At 38.4% G+C, this 13,823-nt stretch overlaps 1 protein-coding gene across 1 annotated transcript in view; it reads right to left on the minus strand.

The window, feature by feature from the left end:
• MACC1 (MET transcriptional regulator MACC1) overlaps nucleotides 1-13,361 on the minus strand; it is a 64,938-nt gene extending 51,577 nt beyond the window's left edge. Inside the window, exon 1 of the mRNA XM_005445119.3 lies at nucleotides 13,123-13,361. Within this exon, the coding sequence (XP_005445176.1) occupies nucleotides 13,123-13,361 (239 nt within the window). The remainder of the gene's footprint in view (nucleotides 1-13,122) is intronic.
• Between the last annotated feature and the right edge of the window lie 462 nt (nucleotides 13,362-13,823).

Below are 13,823 nucleotides of genomic sequence, written 5' to 3' on the forward strand. Positions count from 1 at the left end.
AGCAGGGAATGCTAGAGGAGTGGGCATGCAGACCACCTCTCTACAGGCTTAATTAGGTGGAGAGAATATAATTTTCTCATGTTAAGATTGTTGCCAGGCCCCTGTGGGACATTAATTGCAGCACCTTTTCCTTGTGCTAATGACTGTTAGGAGGAAATTATCACTTTCAGGCTACAAGTAAAAGTAAATGCTCAGGAACAGAGTTAAGGTGGCCTTGATGCATGTTTGATTCCTGGTTTCCCAGTAACTCTGGGTGACTAAAGCTTTGTAGTGCTGTTCAGAGCAAGTGACTGTTATCAGTCTTCCAAGCTTCTCATGCAAAACCAGCATTCTTGACTAGTGTACATATTTGAATGTTCAGTACGACCAGCTGTTGGCCACCAGTGGTCTGCAGACCAGTTCTGGAATCTATGCTTTAAAATACTGGCTAAATTAAACAGAACTCTAAAGCTTTGGAATGTCTCCCATCATTACTGGCAGTAAAAATACTGGGTTAGTTTTCTAAAAAAGGGTTACTGTGTGCTTTGTAGGCATAGTTGGCCACTTAGAAATAGGAAGTATTGGTCTTGGGAGCCGATTATAACGTTAGGTGTTCCATTAGAATGTCCCTTTTTTAGCATGATTAGCACTTGGAAACTTCTCCATTTACAGGAAAATTATTCCACTCCTAGTGTTCTTTTGCAGTCTTTCACCCCACCATCTCACATTTTTTCCAGAGGTCTCAGTGCCGAAAAAGTCACAGTTGTCAGCAGAGTTGCTACAGCTTTTGAAGGCAGATCTCTCATTGAAGTATAATAATAATTTTTTGTATGAGAGGGACTCTTGTGTTTTACTCCTTACTGTGTAAGGATCAGACCATGGATAAAATAAACTTGCTATAAAACCACTTTGAATAAGATTCTTTCTTTCCTTTTCAAGACTGCATCAAAGAAAGTAATATACAAACGGGATCTTAAAAATTAAATTAAAGAGTCCAGCTTGCTTTTGTCATTGGCATGCAAAATAATGCAGAATTGCTTTACGTTGGAAAGAAGCTTTTGCTGCTCAAGCATACATCCCTGCCATACAGAGGAGGAGCAGTCATTTCCAGCTGCCTGACTGGCTACTCAGCCTGCAACACAGGGCAAGGAGAAAAGTACATTATAATAATGAGAATACATATGACTAATAGTTTACAGTCATGCCTACCTAATGCATGTCTGTCAATGCAATGCATAATTCACAGGCTGCCCCTCCAAAGCACAGCCTAGATAGAAAAAGAAAGTGAAAGGTGCCACAAGCATTTGTACACTGCACACAGCACATTGTACAACTACTTACTCCTTTAGCTCAAGCGATCTCTCACAGGATTTAAAGGACCATGTTTTATAACAAAATCACGGTTATACACTTAGAAACATAATCTTGTATATTGGGAATTTTATTAGGTTAGAGCAGAATAGAAACTGAATGTGCTATTCACCAGGTGAATTGATGTTTGCCACATAGGTAATGTGCAAAATATCTAAGACTGTTGTATAATTTTTAGCCCTAGAAACAGAAACAACCGAGAGACTACAGGCTCTCTGCACATTAAATTTTGCACTTTGGACCATCATCAGTATATCAGCATCTCATAAAAGAAATGGATTGATAAGACTGCTTTTTATTTTTTTCCATTTTGGGTTATGGATTTTTAATTTTTTTTTTATCAAATCAAAAATTATTTTATTTCTCTAACAGGTAGAGAAAAAGGTAACAAATAATGGTGTCATTCTGGTCCTGAGAAGGAAACTTTGTCAAGTAAAAGTCTGGTGATAGGTCTGCATATTCCTCATTTAGCCAGTCTCCTAGTAAGAGTGCACAGGATTTACATGCTTAATTTTTGTTTTGATGATCTGTGTTCCCTGGAATAATACAACCTTCTGCATAGTTCATAAGATTATTGTAAAAATTCTTCTAGTGGAGTTTTATGTGTAAGCTTTAGCATTAGCAAAACTTCAAATTCAGCATTTTTGTTTGTTGTTTCCCATGTTTGATTTGAATTTAAGAAAGAAAAAATGCAAAGTCTGTTTTTCTTTGCTGGGAACAGACCTAAACCCATACATAGGAAAAACAGTGGGTCTAAGACCTGAAGAAACTTTGGGATGGGGATCCTTTGGAAAATTGATCTGTAATGAAGTGACTTGTCAAATTCTCAGTAAGGGGTTAGGAAAAATCTGGGTAGAGAACTCAGCTTATTTGGAGAAAAAGGTGCATTTCAAATACATGAGTGACAACCTACAACAAAGAATGCTTGGAAGAGTGATGGCACCCTGTAGCATGCATTTACTTGGCAGATTAAAAAGCACTCAAAAATTTCTGGGGACCAGCACAAGGAGTGAAACTTTGAAGTACACCTGTAGTTGAACAGTCCTGCAAAATACTGTGTGCTCTCAGTTCTCAAAAAAATTGGTGGGAACTGAATGCAAGTTCAAACCTTTATACAACTTTTTTTTTTCTAAAGGATATGATTCCCTTTTCCTTCTTTTTCCTTCTCCTTAAGGGGATTTCAGTAATGTCTTCTAGCAGTATATTACCTAGCATTTTATACAATGTGTGGAGGGCACTAGCCTGGAATCTGAGGTGTTACTTTGCTCTAGATTTCTCATATGACCTTGAACAAATAACATTAAAAGAATATTTTTTTTAAGAAGCTAAAAACTTTTGTAGGTCAGACCTTAATCTCTCCTCTCTACCTTCTCTACCATTTTTTGGCATGTGAAGAGGAGATAACAGGACTTTTCTATCTTACAGAAGAAAAAATAAATTAAAAAATTTAATGCAGTCAGATACTGAAGGGTTTGTTTCATAAGACTGTTAATGAAGCATTATACATGTAGTCTGCATATTTGTTCTGGCTGGGAAAAAATGATAAAATTATACAAACTACAATTACAGACTTGTCAGTCTCTGTCTTTGAAAGCAAGATACTGCCTATAAATTGAGTTAAGATACAAACGTGGAATTTAATGTATGATAGCCACTAAAAAAATTAGGCTACTTTTAATTGTCATGACAAACCTGTTTAATCAAGTAATTTTAAAAGATCTAAAATACAATGTAGGTCATTGTAAATGGAAAATTGAGAATATGCATGCAGACATAAAAGAGTTCATATAGCTCCCTGTTATCATGGTCCCAACAGAGCAAAGTATTTTCTGCCAGACAGGCTATGGAAAACAGACATTTCGGGTGTGTGCAACTGGGAGTGATTTTCCTCTGGAATTAACATATGTATGGAAAAGTAAGAACTATGCACAGACTTCCAAATACTTACACGTAAATACAGAAAAGTACACGTAGGTACGTGTATTCGGTTCATATAGATTGAGAAAAGTTAAAAACAAAACAAAAACAGCAAAAAAACCCACCAAAAATACTGTAACAGATTAAAAAATTACAGGGAAATTAAAAGAATATAATTTTATATTTCTGGGAAAATGAACTATGGCTCATTATTTTGAGGGCCTAAGTTTGACAGTAATGACTCTGTAATAGAAATAACATCAGTAGTTCTCTATTTCTTGGAATATTGCCTAGGACAGAATAATTCTGGAATCCACAGTTTGTGGCAGTATTTTCTCATTTTTATTTAGCATAAATTTAGAATTCATTTAGAGTTTACATACTGAAAGAACAGGGCCATATACACATGCACAAACATATGACGTATGCATGTATCTAATACTTAACTCAGCAAGTAGAAGATATGCTGCATCGATTCCCCACTTCATAGCTATGAGTGATAATGCAGATTTTTGACTCATTTTTCTTATTGTCTGTGACAAAGGACACACATGATCTTGCTCTAAAAGCCCATCCCTGAATGGTAAAAGAGTAAAAATAAAGATTTCTGATTCTAGTAAAACAACACATATATTCTTAACATATACACACACCACTTCAGCACTTTACCAGCATCATACGAGAAAATAAAATCCTGTTGCACCCTTCAGAATGTCAACCCTTTAACTCTACACAGTGGTTTTAAGTCTCTAATATAGAAATATCTTATGTGTCTATCAAATACAGGGTTTATGTATCTCATAAGCCTGGTTTCCATGCATGAGATAAACTGCAAAATATAGTGGCAGGCACCAATTTATTGAACAGGCACAGGTGAGGAAGAATAATATCTAGAACAATCAGCAGAATAAAAACAGTAGTAGAATGACCTATCACAACATGAACATTCAGCTGCATGATTAGTCATTAGAATTTAAAATACATATTCAGGAATGAAGAATAATATCCTTTTGTTCTGAAGTGTATCTTCAATTGGAAAACAAAATGGTATCCATTTAGGCTGTAAGGAATATTCACTCAAGTATATCGAAGAAAATTTCCTCTAATGTTTTCTGATGTAGAAGATAAATATCTACAAGTGTAGCTTAGATTTAAAACTCCTGTATGATTTGTCCAGGGATGATTTCATTTGCAAATGACTATGGAAGGGTACATAGTGGAAGGAAGCCGGGTGGTAAGATTAAGCAAGGGAAGAGCAGAGGAGCCTCTGACAACATGTGCATGGTAGCTGAAGACAAGCTTATTGTGATGGGGTTTGCTGTGAAGAAACAAGAGCTTGTACTGAAGCATGGCTTTTCAAAGATGCCTTGACAAAGAAATTAAATAATAAATTATTATTTTAATTGTAAACTGCATGCTACTATCATCCCATCTGTCTCCCAAAACCTAGAACTTCACTTTCCCACATGGCTGACAACTTTTTGGCACCTTGGTCACATATCATATTCTTCTATCATGACATCTTCTTCAGGAACCTGGGAATAGTAAAGATATTAGAAATGCAGAGAGAACAGAACTTGTAAGTAAGAGGAAAAATGTTAAAGACATTTGAGGTGTTTCCCAATGGGAAAAATGAGAGGTGGAAGTATGAAAGTCACCAAAATAGAGAGAAACTCTAGGACTAAGTAGAAGTCACCTAAAAGTCGACTTTTCTACGTATTTGACATTTTGTTCCATAGCTGATGTTTTTTTTCTGTCTCATACTTTCCATTAATTACAGTTTTAATGTGTTTCACACTGTGCCTTTTTAATCAGTTGACTCAATGGAGAGATCAGTTAATCTCTCATTTCAACCTTTCTCACCTTTCAGCCTCTCTAACCAGAAGAAATACGTTAATTGTGCAAAACTTCAAATATTTTAAAGGTCACAAAAAAATAAAGTGAGATGTAAATTATACATCTTGGGACAGATGTGTATGCATGTCAATCTATCTGTATTCACTCAAATGCCAAGCTTATCTTAGCCTTCTTCAGGCATGCACTTTACAGACTTCAGTGTCACTCTTTGTCTAATTTCTCCAGCTCTTTTCTGGTCATTGCTACTTCCAGTTTCCCTTGCACCAGTCTTACTTCTCAGCCTTTTTCTAGACTACATAGCAGGCCATGCAATAGGGAAGAAACCACAGCATAAACCTTCTAGAAAGGGGTGTAAAATCTGGAAAAGCTCCTCTGCAAGTGGGGCAAAGAAAAGACACAAAAGATGCCCCCGTGTTGTGCTGTGTGGGAAAGCAGGGACCGAGATGAAGGCACGGTGCGCACTACCACCCAGAATGTGTCTGCCCCGTCCTGTATCTGCCATGGGTTCTCCCTTCCTGGCTCCTGGATCAGTTTTGAGTCAGCTGGGGAGTGCCACCTACTGGGTGACCTTCTGAATGTAAGTCATTAGCTTATGATTGAAAAGAATTGTAACAGGAATTTACACAGAATAAAAAAAAACAGCAAGGGCCTAAAATTAATGAACTGACTAATCAGTCTCGGTGAGAAGGACAAATTGCACTAAATTGCTCCCCTACAGTTTCATGACGGGCTTGCTGCCACTTTTAGTAGTCCTTTTCTGGCATGCTGGTCAAAAATCTGTAGAGCTGATCATAACTTGCCCCCTTCATGTGCAATGAAGCTTTTCAACTGTCAGCATGCAGAACCTACCTATCCACCTGCTAAATCTCTCACAGATCTTGGGGTTTGATCCTAAGGTGTGATACCTTATCTCTATACAAAAAGGAAAAGAAAGAACTGTCCGTCAGCTCTAGACAAGGTCTTAAACCTACACATACCAAAGTCAACAACAAAATATTCTGAGTCCTCCTAGACATCCTAAAGTAATTGTCTGTGGTTCACTCAGTGTAACTGCGAACAGCCAATGGATGAGATGGATCAAATTTTTTTTGAGCAGTGTGTTTTAAATATGCACACATATCACTCTGCTAATCCTGACTCCAAAATTCCTAAAGTGGGGAGATTCACAGCACAGGCCAAGAAAGGCAGACTTTTGTCTTGGCTGGGGACATCAGGGAAGATTAATTTCATACATTGCTTTAGGTTTTCTTATCTCTTTAGTCTCTTAAATATGCCTCAGGAAGCTGGCCTAAGGAAGTTTAATGAATAATTTTATTTCTAGAACATGTTGTAAACTGCATATGGAAACTGAATTTCTATTACCTTCCCTGTTCTGGGAGGTGTTCTAAACTAAGGCGAAGATGTAAAAATGTGGCACACCAGGTTTGGGCAGCTATGACACATCGGGTGAAGCACACTGTCTGCCTAAAAGAACAACAACTATGATTTCCTAATAAAAATATTATGCTCGGTTAGTTGGTGAAGTTCACATTACACATGATATCTCAATATTTATCTGCAGTTATCCGGGGGGGGGGGGGGGGGGGGATCACAACAAAATGCCAAAAATACATAATATTGAAAAAAAAAGAGGAAGAATTTAAGACAGAGCTGAACTACAAGAGTGATAAAATCCCAGAGGTTCTGTGTCTGATGATCTCAATGGGCTGCCCAGAAAAACACAGCAAGGTCTTTAGTGAATGTCCCGGCTTCAGAGCCAGAAAGGAGGCTGCCCAGAGAAACTCAGTCAGGATCTAGCACCTGATTGTTGCCGAAATACACATTGGAAAGGTGGAGGTGATTGCTTAGTTAAATGCAACAACAGTGCAACCATTTCCCAATCTATCTCAGGCTAAGATAAAATGGTCTAAAACATGGCAAAGCGATCCTGTGAGGGCTGACTGGAGTAAATTAATCTACTTCTGTACGAAAAGGCTAGCAAAAGACACAATGTGATTGCAGCAAAGGGTAAAGCAGCGGAAAAACCACACTGGCATTAGTTTAGATTTTTAAGATAATGGTTAGTGACCAAACAGCACAAAGTTTTCACTTCAGTGGCCATCTGTGGCCAAATAAAAGAAGTAGAATACCCTGCCGAGAGGATTTTGAAGGGTCTACTGCCAAGAAGATGGAGTGGAATTGAGAAGGTGGAGGAGACAGGCTGTTCATAGCAATACGTGGGGGGAACAGGAGAGACAATGGGTGTAAATTGAAACAAGAGAAGTTCAGACTAGATAAAAGGAAAAACTTTCACCACGAGGACAGACAGGCAGTTGAAACAGTTTGTCTGGTTATGAGGAGGGTATGCTGTCTCCATCCTTTGTTTTCAAGACCACAATAAAGCCCAGAGCAACCTGGTCTGCCCCTCATAATTGTCGTGAGTGGGAAGTTGGACTAGATGCCTCCTGAGGTTTCTTTTCAGCAGAAATTTCTCTGAGTTTAAGATTATATTATACTGTGAAAGTAAATAACTGAAAAATAATTTAGGTAGAAATCTACATGAGAAGAAAATCGTTCAAAAAATTGACTGGCAGAAGAATTACATGTTATGATGAGAAAAACAAAAAGAGCCCAGTAAAATTCGACGATTTAAAGATCACACAGGCATTCAAATACCTCAGCTGATGTATAAAGATCACACAGGAATTGAAATACCTCAGCTGATGGGTCACGACTGTGAATAACAATGTTAGTTTAAATGTTAGTGGTCAGGATGAATAGATTGAGAAGTTGGAAAATCCCTGCAAGATGAATACACTGAATAAACTGCAATGTTGAGTGAACTAGCTGATGATTAAGTAAGTCACAAAGTGTATGTCAAATTGGTGGCCAGCAAGGAGGGCAGAAGAATGACTACTACATAGAAAGAAAATGGGATTTCTGGGGAAAGTTCTACATGAAAGAGCAGATATGCAGAGAAATTATAATCACAGTCTAGCGAACCCCTCTCACAGAAAAGCTGTGTGGAATGAAAAATTGCATCATGGCCAAAAAAAAAAAATATTACAAAAGTTTAAAGAACTCACAGAAAAGAACAGAAAGAACTGAAAGAAACTGTGGTCGACTTGAAGGTAAAAAATGAGATCTGCTGACTCCAAAATCAGGATAATAAGACTACGTAATTTCACAGATCTGCATAACACTTGAAAAAAGAAAATAGAATGTAAAAACAATCTCATTAAAAAAAATAGTCACTGATATATATCAAGCCAGAACTTCAGCCCTGGGTTTTGTTGCAAAAGCTGGTAAAAGTCCTAGGAGGACTATGTTTTTGTGAGTAGCCCTGCCCCTTGTATTATACTGATAAATGCTATGTGAACATGCAGCTCTAGGCTGAATACAACAGACGATGATGAAAAGGGAAAAAAGCAGAAAGAAAATACAGATATGAAATTGCTCCATTTTACCTGTTATTATAAATATTTTAACACAGTTGAATTGTCATGCCAGTACTAATACATTTTCTTGCATTTTAATACGCAGCTGATCAATTGTAATGATGATAATTTCCAGCTTGTCCATCTCCACTTAGCTTTCCCATCTTTTGTCGTAGATACTGTTTCATACATTTGAGCTTCCTTTTTTTTCATTTTGTCTTCCCATCATCCATCTCTGGTCATTTCTAAGGCAACATTTCTCTTTGAATCTGATCAGGAAGCATATTTCTGCTTCCACAAAAAAAAATACTATTACTTTTTAAGAGTCACAAATCAAAATGTAATTCTGAAAGCTCATTTTTGTTTTTATTTTTAATGGGAGTCTAGAAGTTATGATTTTTAAAAAAGCAAAACATTCCAAGGGCTGAGTCTGTGTTTCTTAAGCTAGATGTGTTGCCTGGGCTCTTTAGTGGGTGGGTGTTGGGCAGCGAGGTCTCAGGGGCTCTGACTTTCCCAGTCCTTTCACACACTACATTGCAGTGGCCTGGAAGGACTGAGCTCTTGGAACTCAGAAACCAGCAAGTATCTAAAAAACCAACTGATGAAAACTTTGGGATCCTGGTGCCTAGGTCAGCTGCCAAGGTATAAAACCCACTTTGTAAAAGAGCCAAATGAGTGTCTACAGAGATCAACATCCCCCAGAACAGTTCCATTTTCAGCAGATTAGTTTTCTTCAACAGAAAAACTTCACATCAGGAAATGGCCAGCTGTCTTTCGCACCTTATTTGCATCTCCGCAAACCAGGTCTGTATATCCACAATACAGCATTTCATCACAGCTCCAGCTTCCAGCTTCTTTGGTCATATGTTGATCACTTCCCAACACCAAATCTGTATTTATCTTTCTAGGCAGTTTGGAAACCTATTTTATTGTAGCATACGTGAACCCTTCCAATTTCTGCAACAGTCCTTGATCTAGATGCTCTTCATTTAGTGCTAATATAAGGAAATAGAGCTTTTCCCTGTCAAAACATTGTGAAGCAGGCATTCAGTAATCACATTGACAGCTTACTTTTCCCAAGAAATTCATTGGACAGGACATCATTAGCTCATGTTACATATCATAGCAAAGCGTGCCATGCCCAGTGGTGCTTGGTGACAGCTTTGCATTAGATAAAATGAAAGACTAAAAAAAAAAAAAACAGTGACACCTACCCCGCCACCAAAAAAAAAAAAAAAAAAAAGAAAAAAGTGCCGTTTGAGAACTAGGAAAGACCTGTTCAGTTTTCTTGTGTAGTTACCATGCTTGTTCCTCAGCAGTAGAATCATGAGTCTCCTCTTGGAATAGAGAAGTTATGGCTTCATATTAAAGAACTGTGGTTTTCCCCTTGGTTTAGTAAAAAAACAGAAGTTTTTTATTGATGTCAAAGTTTCAAGACGGTACTGAACCTGGCTGATAAAGAAATCATGACATATCAAACCATTAAAACACAAAAGACACAGGAAGGAAAGAGTATAACTGAGGTAGGCAGAGAACTGAAAAGCTGAATACAAAAATCGGAGAGAGGTTTGGAAGTTCTGGGGACACCAGCTGGTTATTTATGAGTGGTCATCTCCTGTCAGAAATATGCATAACATATTTCTGTGTGTGACAAGAATCTACTTTATTGCTCCCAATTCCTGTATTTTTACACTCCAATCTGACATTTGAATATAGGAAATCTAATTATGAAATACCTGTTGATACATTTATTGTCTTCTGTTTGACTAGCAGTGATCTGGCTGGAACAATATTCTCAGTGGCTTCAGTTTCATGCCCCTTTTAAGGCATAGGAAGTTATACTGCTTGATGTGACTCAGATCTGTTCTGATGCTGGACCACTGCCTTGAAATAATACTTCATTATATGGCTTCAGATATTTAGCAGTGGGTTTATTTGACTAATGCTCCCATACAAAAGAAACTGCAGTTGTGGGAAAACAATTTCTTCTAATTATTAAAATTATTTAGCAATATTTTAAATTCTGATATTTAATTAAATTAAATCTTGTATTGCTTTCATCACTCTAACAAAAGTTCAGTCTTAAAGAAAAGTGATAAAGTGATACCACTTGATTTCTTTGGAGTTTTCATTATAGCCTCTAGTCCTTGGGGCTCTGTAGACAGAGAATAAAAATACTTACGTTTGTTTCATGACTCTGTCACCAACATAAAATGTGCCATAGTCATTCAGGGCTCCAGTGTTTACATCTAGAAAATAAAGAGCATGTGTACTTTCCTTTATAAAATATTTTAACATCTGAAGTAATCAAATTTCAACAAGCTTAAGAGTAGCAGGTTCCCCTTGGGATTTATTTCATGGTAAAATCGTGCTCCAGTTATTTTTTTCATTTTTTTTTTATATTTGTCTACGTCTTGCTTTGCTCAGTTTTATTCACTTCCATTATTCCAAGCCGAAAAAAATATTTGCTTGTAGTTCACTTTTGATGTTAAGTACATTTTAAACTGCCAAACCCCAAAATTATATATATAATTTCAATTTTCCCAGTAGAAATATGAAAACCTGCACAACTGAATTTGTCTTTAAATTATAGTATGGATTCCCCCAAACCAATATTTGATATCACATTTTGATGGAAAAATCTAGACAAGCATTAGTATCACCAGATGTCACTAAACCGTCATTTCCTTTTCAAAGATTCTACTTAATTGTTTTCCATTTGGTAAGATAATCATATTTCATTGGTTTAGATTTCATATTCAGATATGACTTTGCCTTCCACAACTGCTTTGCTTATCACCTACATTGTGTGCAAACCACTGTGCTGTACGCTTCAGTGTGAGAGAGCAGTTTTGGTTATTGTATACAATTGTCTGTGAGGGCAGGTAAAGCCTTCTTGTGGGTTTGTTTTTATAAAGTGTTCTGTTTTCACATACACCAAGTAACATAAGAACTTCTATTTGTGGTACCTTAATGTGTTTTTATAAACTAAAGTACTAAACACTCTCTCCCCATTGAGAATATGTAAAGAAACTATTCATACCTGCCTTTGTGCGAAACTTGCTTCAGGTTTCATATGTACCAAACCACGTATTTTCCTGAAACCTTTCAGAAGCAGCAGAAAATGAATATGCAAGAGAGAAAGGCAGCCAACCCTACATTTTTCATGTAGCTTTCAATAAAGGCCAGATTGGCCCCTGAAGTCTGCTTTGAAGGGGGTACGCCAGCTTACAGTTGTCTCTACATGTCTGCATAAGAGGGACAGAGGGATACACATTCCAAAAAGCCTCTACCTTGAGACTACCCAGGGAAGGAAAGAAACTATCCTGGCCCTGCTGAAACAGCCCAAGAATTCCAGCTGTGCCACTGTGCAAACACCTGGCAGGCTTTTCATACACCTTGGGCAGCACTCAGGATCTGTCCTGGGGACCTCACCCCTGGGAAACCAGTGCCACCAGTGACCGCAGAGATGTTCCAGCATCACCTCTTACCTCCCCATTCCTGGCTCCTGGGCTTCCAGTTATCTTACATTGCCAATACCCAAATATCTAACTTTCAAGCCATGTTCTACTACGACCAAAAAAATTGACATGATTCAGAATGCATGGTAGTGCCACAGCTTATTTAGAAATAAGCATCTGGTTTTAACATCTCTCTTGCTAACACTGAAAGTGTGTTTGTCCTGAATATAGTAGCTCGGATTGCCCGAGTGTAATTTTAATGTATTGTTTCTGCCTGAAGAACCTTGCCACCATCCGCTGATTTGTTATCTGTGTAGTGTGGAGTGTTCATTCTTTGCCTGATGGGATTTTAATATAGCTGTGTCTCTTACTAGGTCCCAGAGGTTAGATTTGCCATGTTTCTTTTTGATCCACATTTTTCCTGCCTGTCTTTGACATATATATAACTTTTTCAATAAAAGCAAGGCTTTCAAGCTAACTATCTTTTACACAGCATTGTTTTCCCTTCCTGTTTAAGCTGTTAGTTATACCCTGTTACAGAAACTTGGTTACCCTTTAAACTTCACCAAAACTTCAGTCAATTCCGCCTCTGGTTCCAAGGTCAAAACCATTTGTCACACACATAAATTAGCCTGTTTCAGACAGCACTGGGAACATTTGTAGCTCTTGGAAATTAAGCTTTCCCTATTACTAACCTTCACAAGCATACACATATTTCTTTTAAACCCGACCTTACTAGTAAGAAAGTTACTAAGAGCGAGCCCCTAATAGCCCAGGTAGTGTTTAGGTAAGGAAGGGGTTCAAATAATATTTCTGAACTTCTAAGGGCATCATTTTAACAACCTACCACCAGAACTGAATGAGGAGATGTCAGTCCATCTTAATCAAATATTAGTGACCCTCTCTGTCCCTGAGGCTCCCTCCAGCTGTCTGTAGAAGGCCTCATCAACTTCTCTTCCTAATCAGGTGGCCTGTAGCAAACACTCACAACAGTGTCACCCATGTTGGCCTGCCCCTTAATCTTTACCCATAAGCTCTCGACTCATTCTCCATCCACCCCTTGGCAGAGCTCGATACACTTCAGTTGCTCCCTCACATAAAGAGCAACTCCACCACCTCACCTTGCCGGCCTGTCTTTCCTAAAAAGTACAAAGCCATCCATGGCAGCATTCCAGTCATGCAAACTATCCCACCATGTCTCTGTAACTGCAATGAGATCATGGCCCTCTGACCACATACAATTCTCCAATTCATCCTGTTTAATCCCCATGCTGAGAGCATTGGTGTATGGGCACTTCAGAGAGGTAACCAAGCATGCAGGTTTCCCAAGAGGGATGGTAAGTGGATCCACCATAGCCATGCGCACCCTTGAGGTGGAGGCAGCTAAGGAGCTTATGTCACTGCTCAGGTTGGCCTGGCTTATTCCCCAGCTGGATGCAGCGGCATGAGAATTATCACTTTAGACCCCTCCACCTGAGTCCCTCAGTTTAAAGCTCACCTTACTAAGCCAGCCAGCTTGCTGCCAAAGCTTCCCTTGCCTGTTCTGGGCAGATGGATCCGATCCCTCCCTAACAGGCTATAGTCAAAGAATGTCCCGTTGTCGTATCAGCCAGACCCCTCATGACAGTACCAGCTGCAAAGCCAGAAGTTGATGTGCATTATAGGTCTATTTCTGGCTGCATCCTTTCCTGTTACTGGTAAAATGGAAGAAAAGGTAACTTGGGCACCAAAATTTTCCACTTACACCCCCCAGGGCTTTATAGTCTTCCTTGATTCTGCCCAGATTCTGACTCGCAGAGTCATTCATGCCCACATGAGAGTA

This window comes from Falco cherrug, chromosome 4, assembly GCF_023634085.1.
Source record: "Falco cherrug isolate bFalChe1 chromosome 4, bFalChe1.pri, whole genome shotgun sequence".
NCBI lineage: Eukaryota > Metazoa > Chordata > Aves > Falconiformes > Falconidae > Falco > Falco cherrug.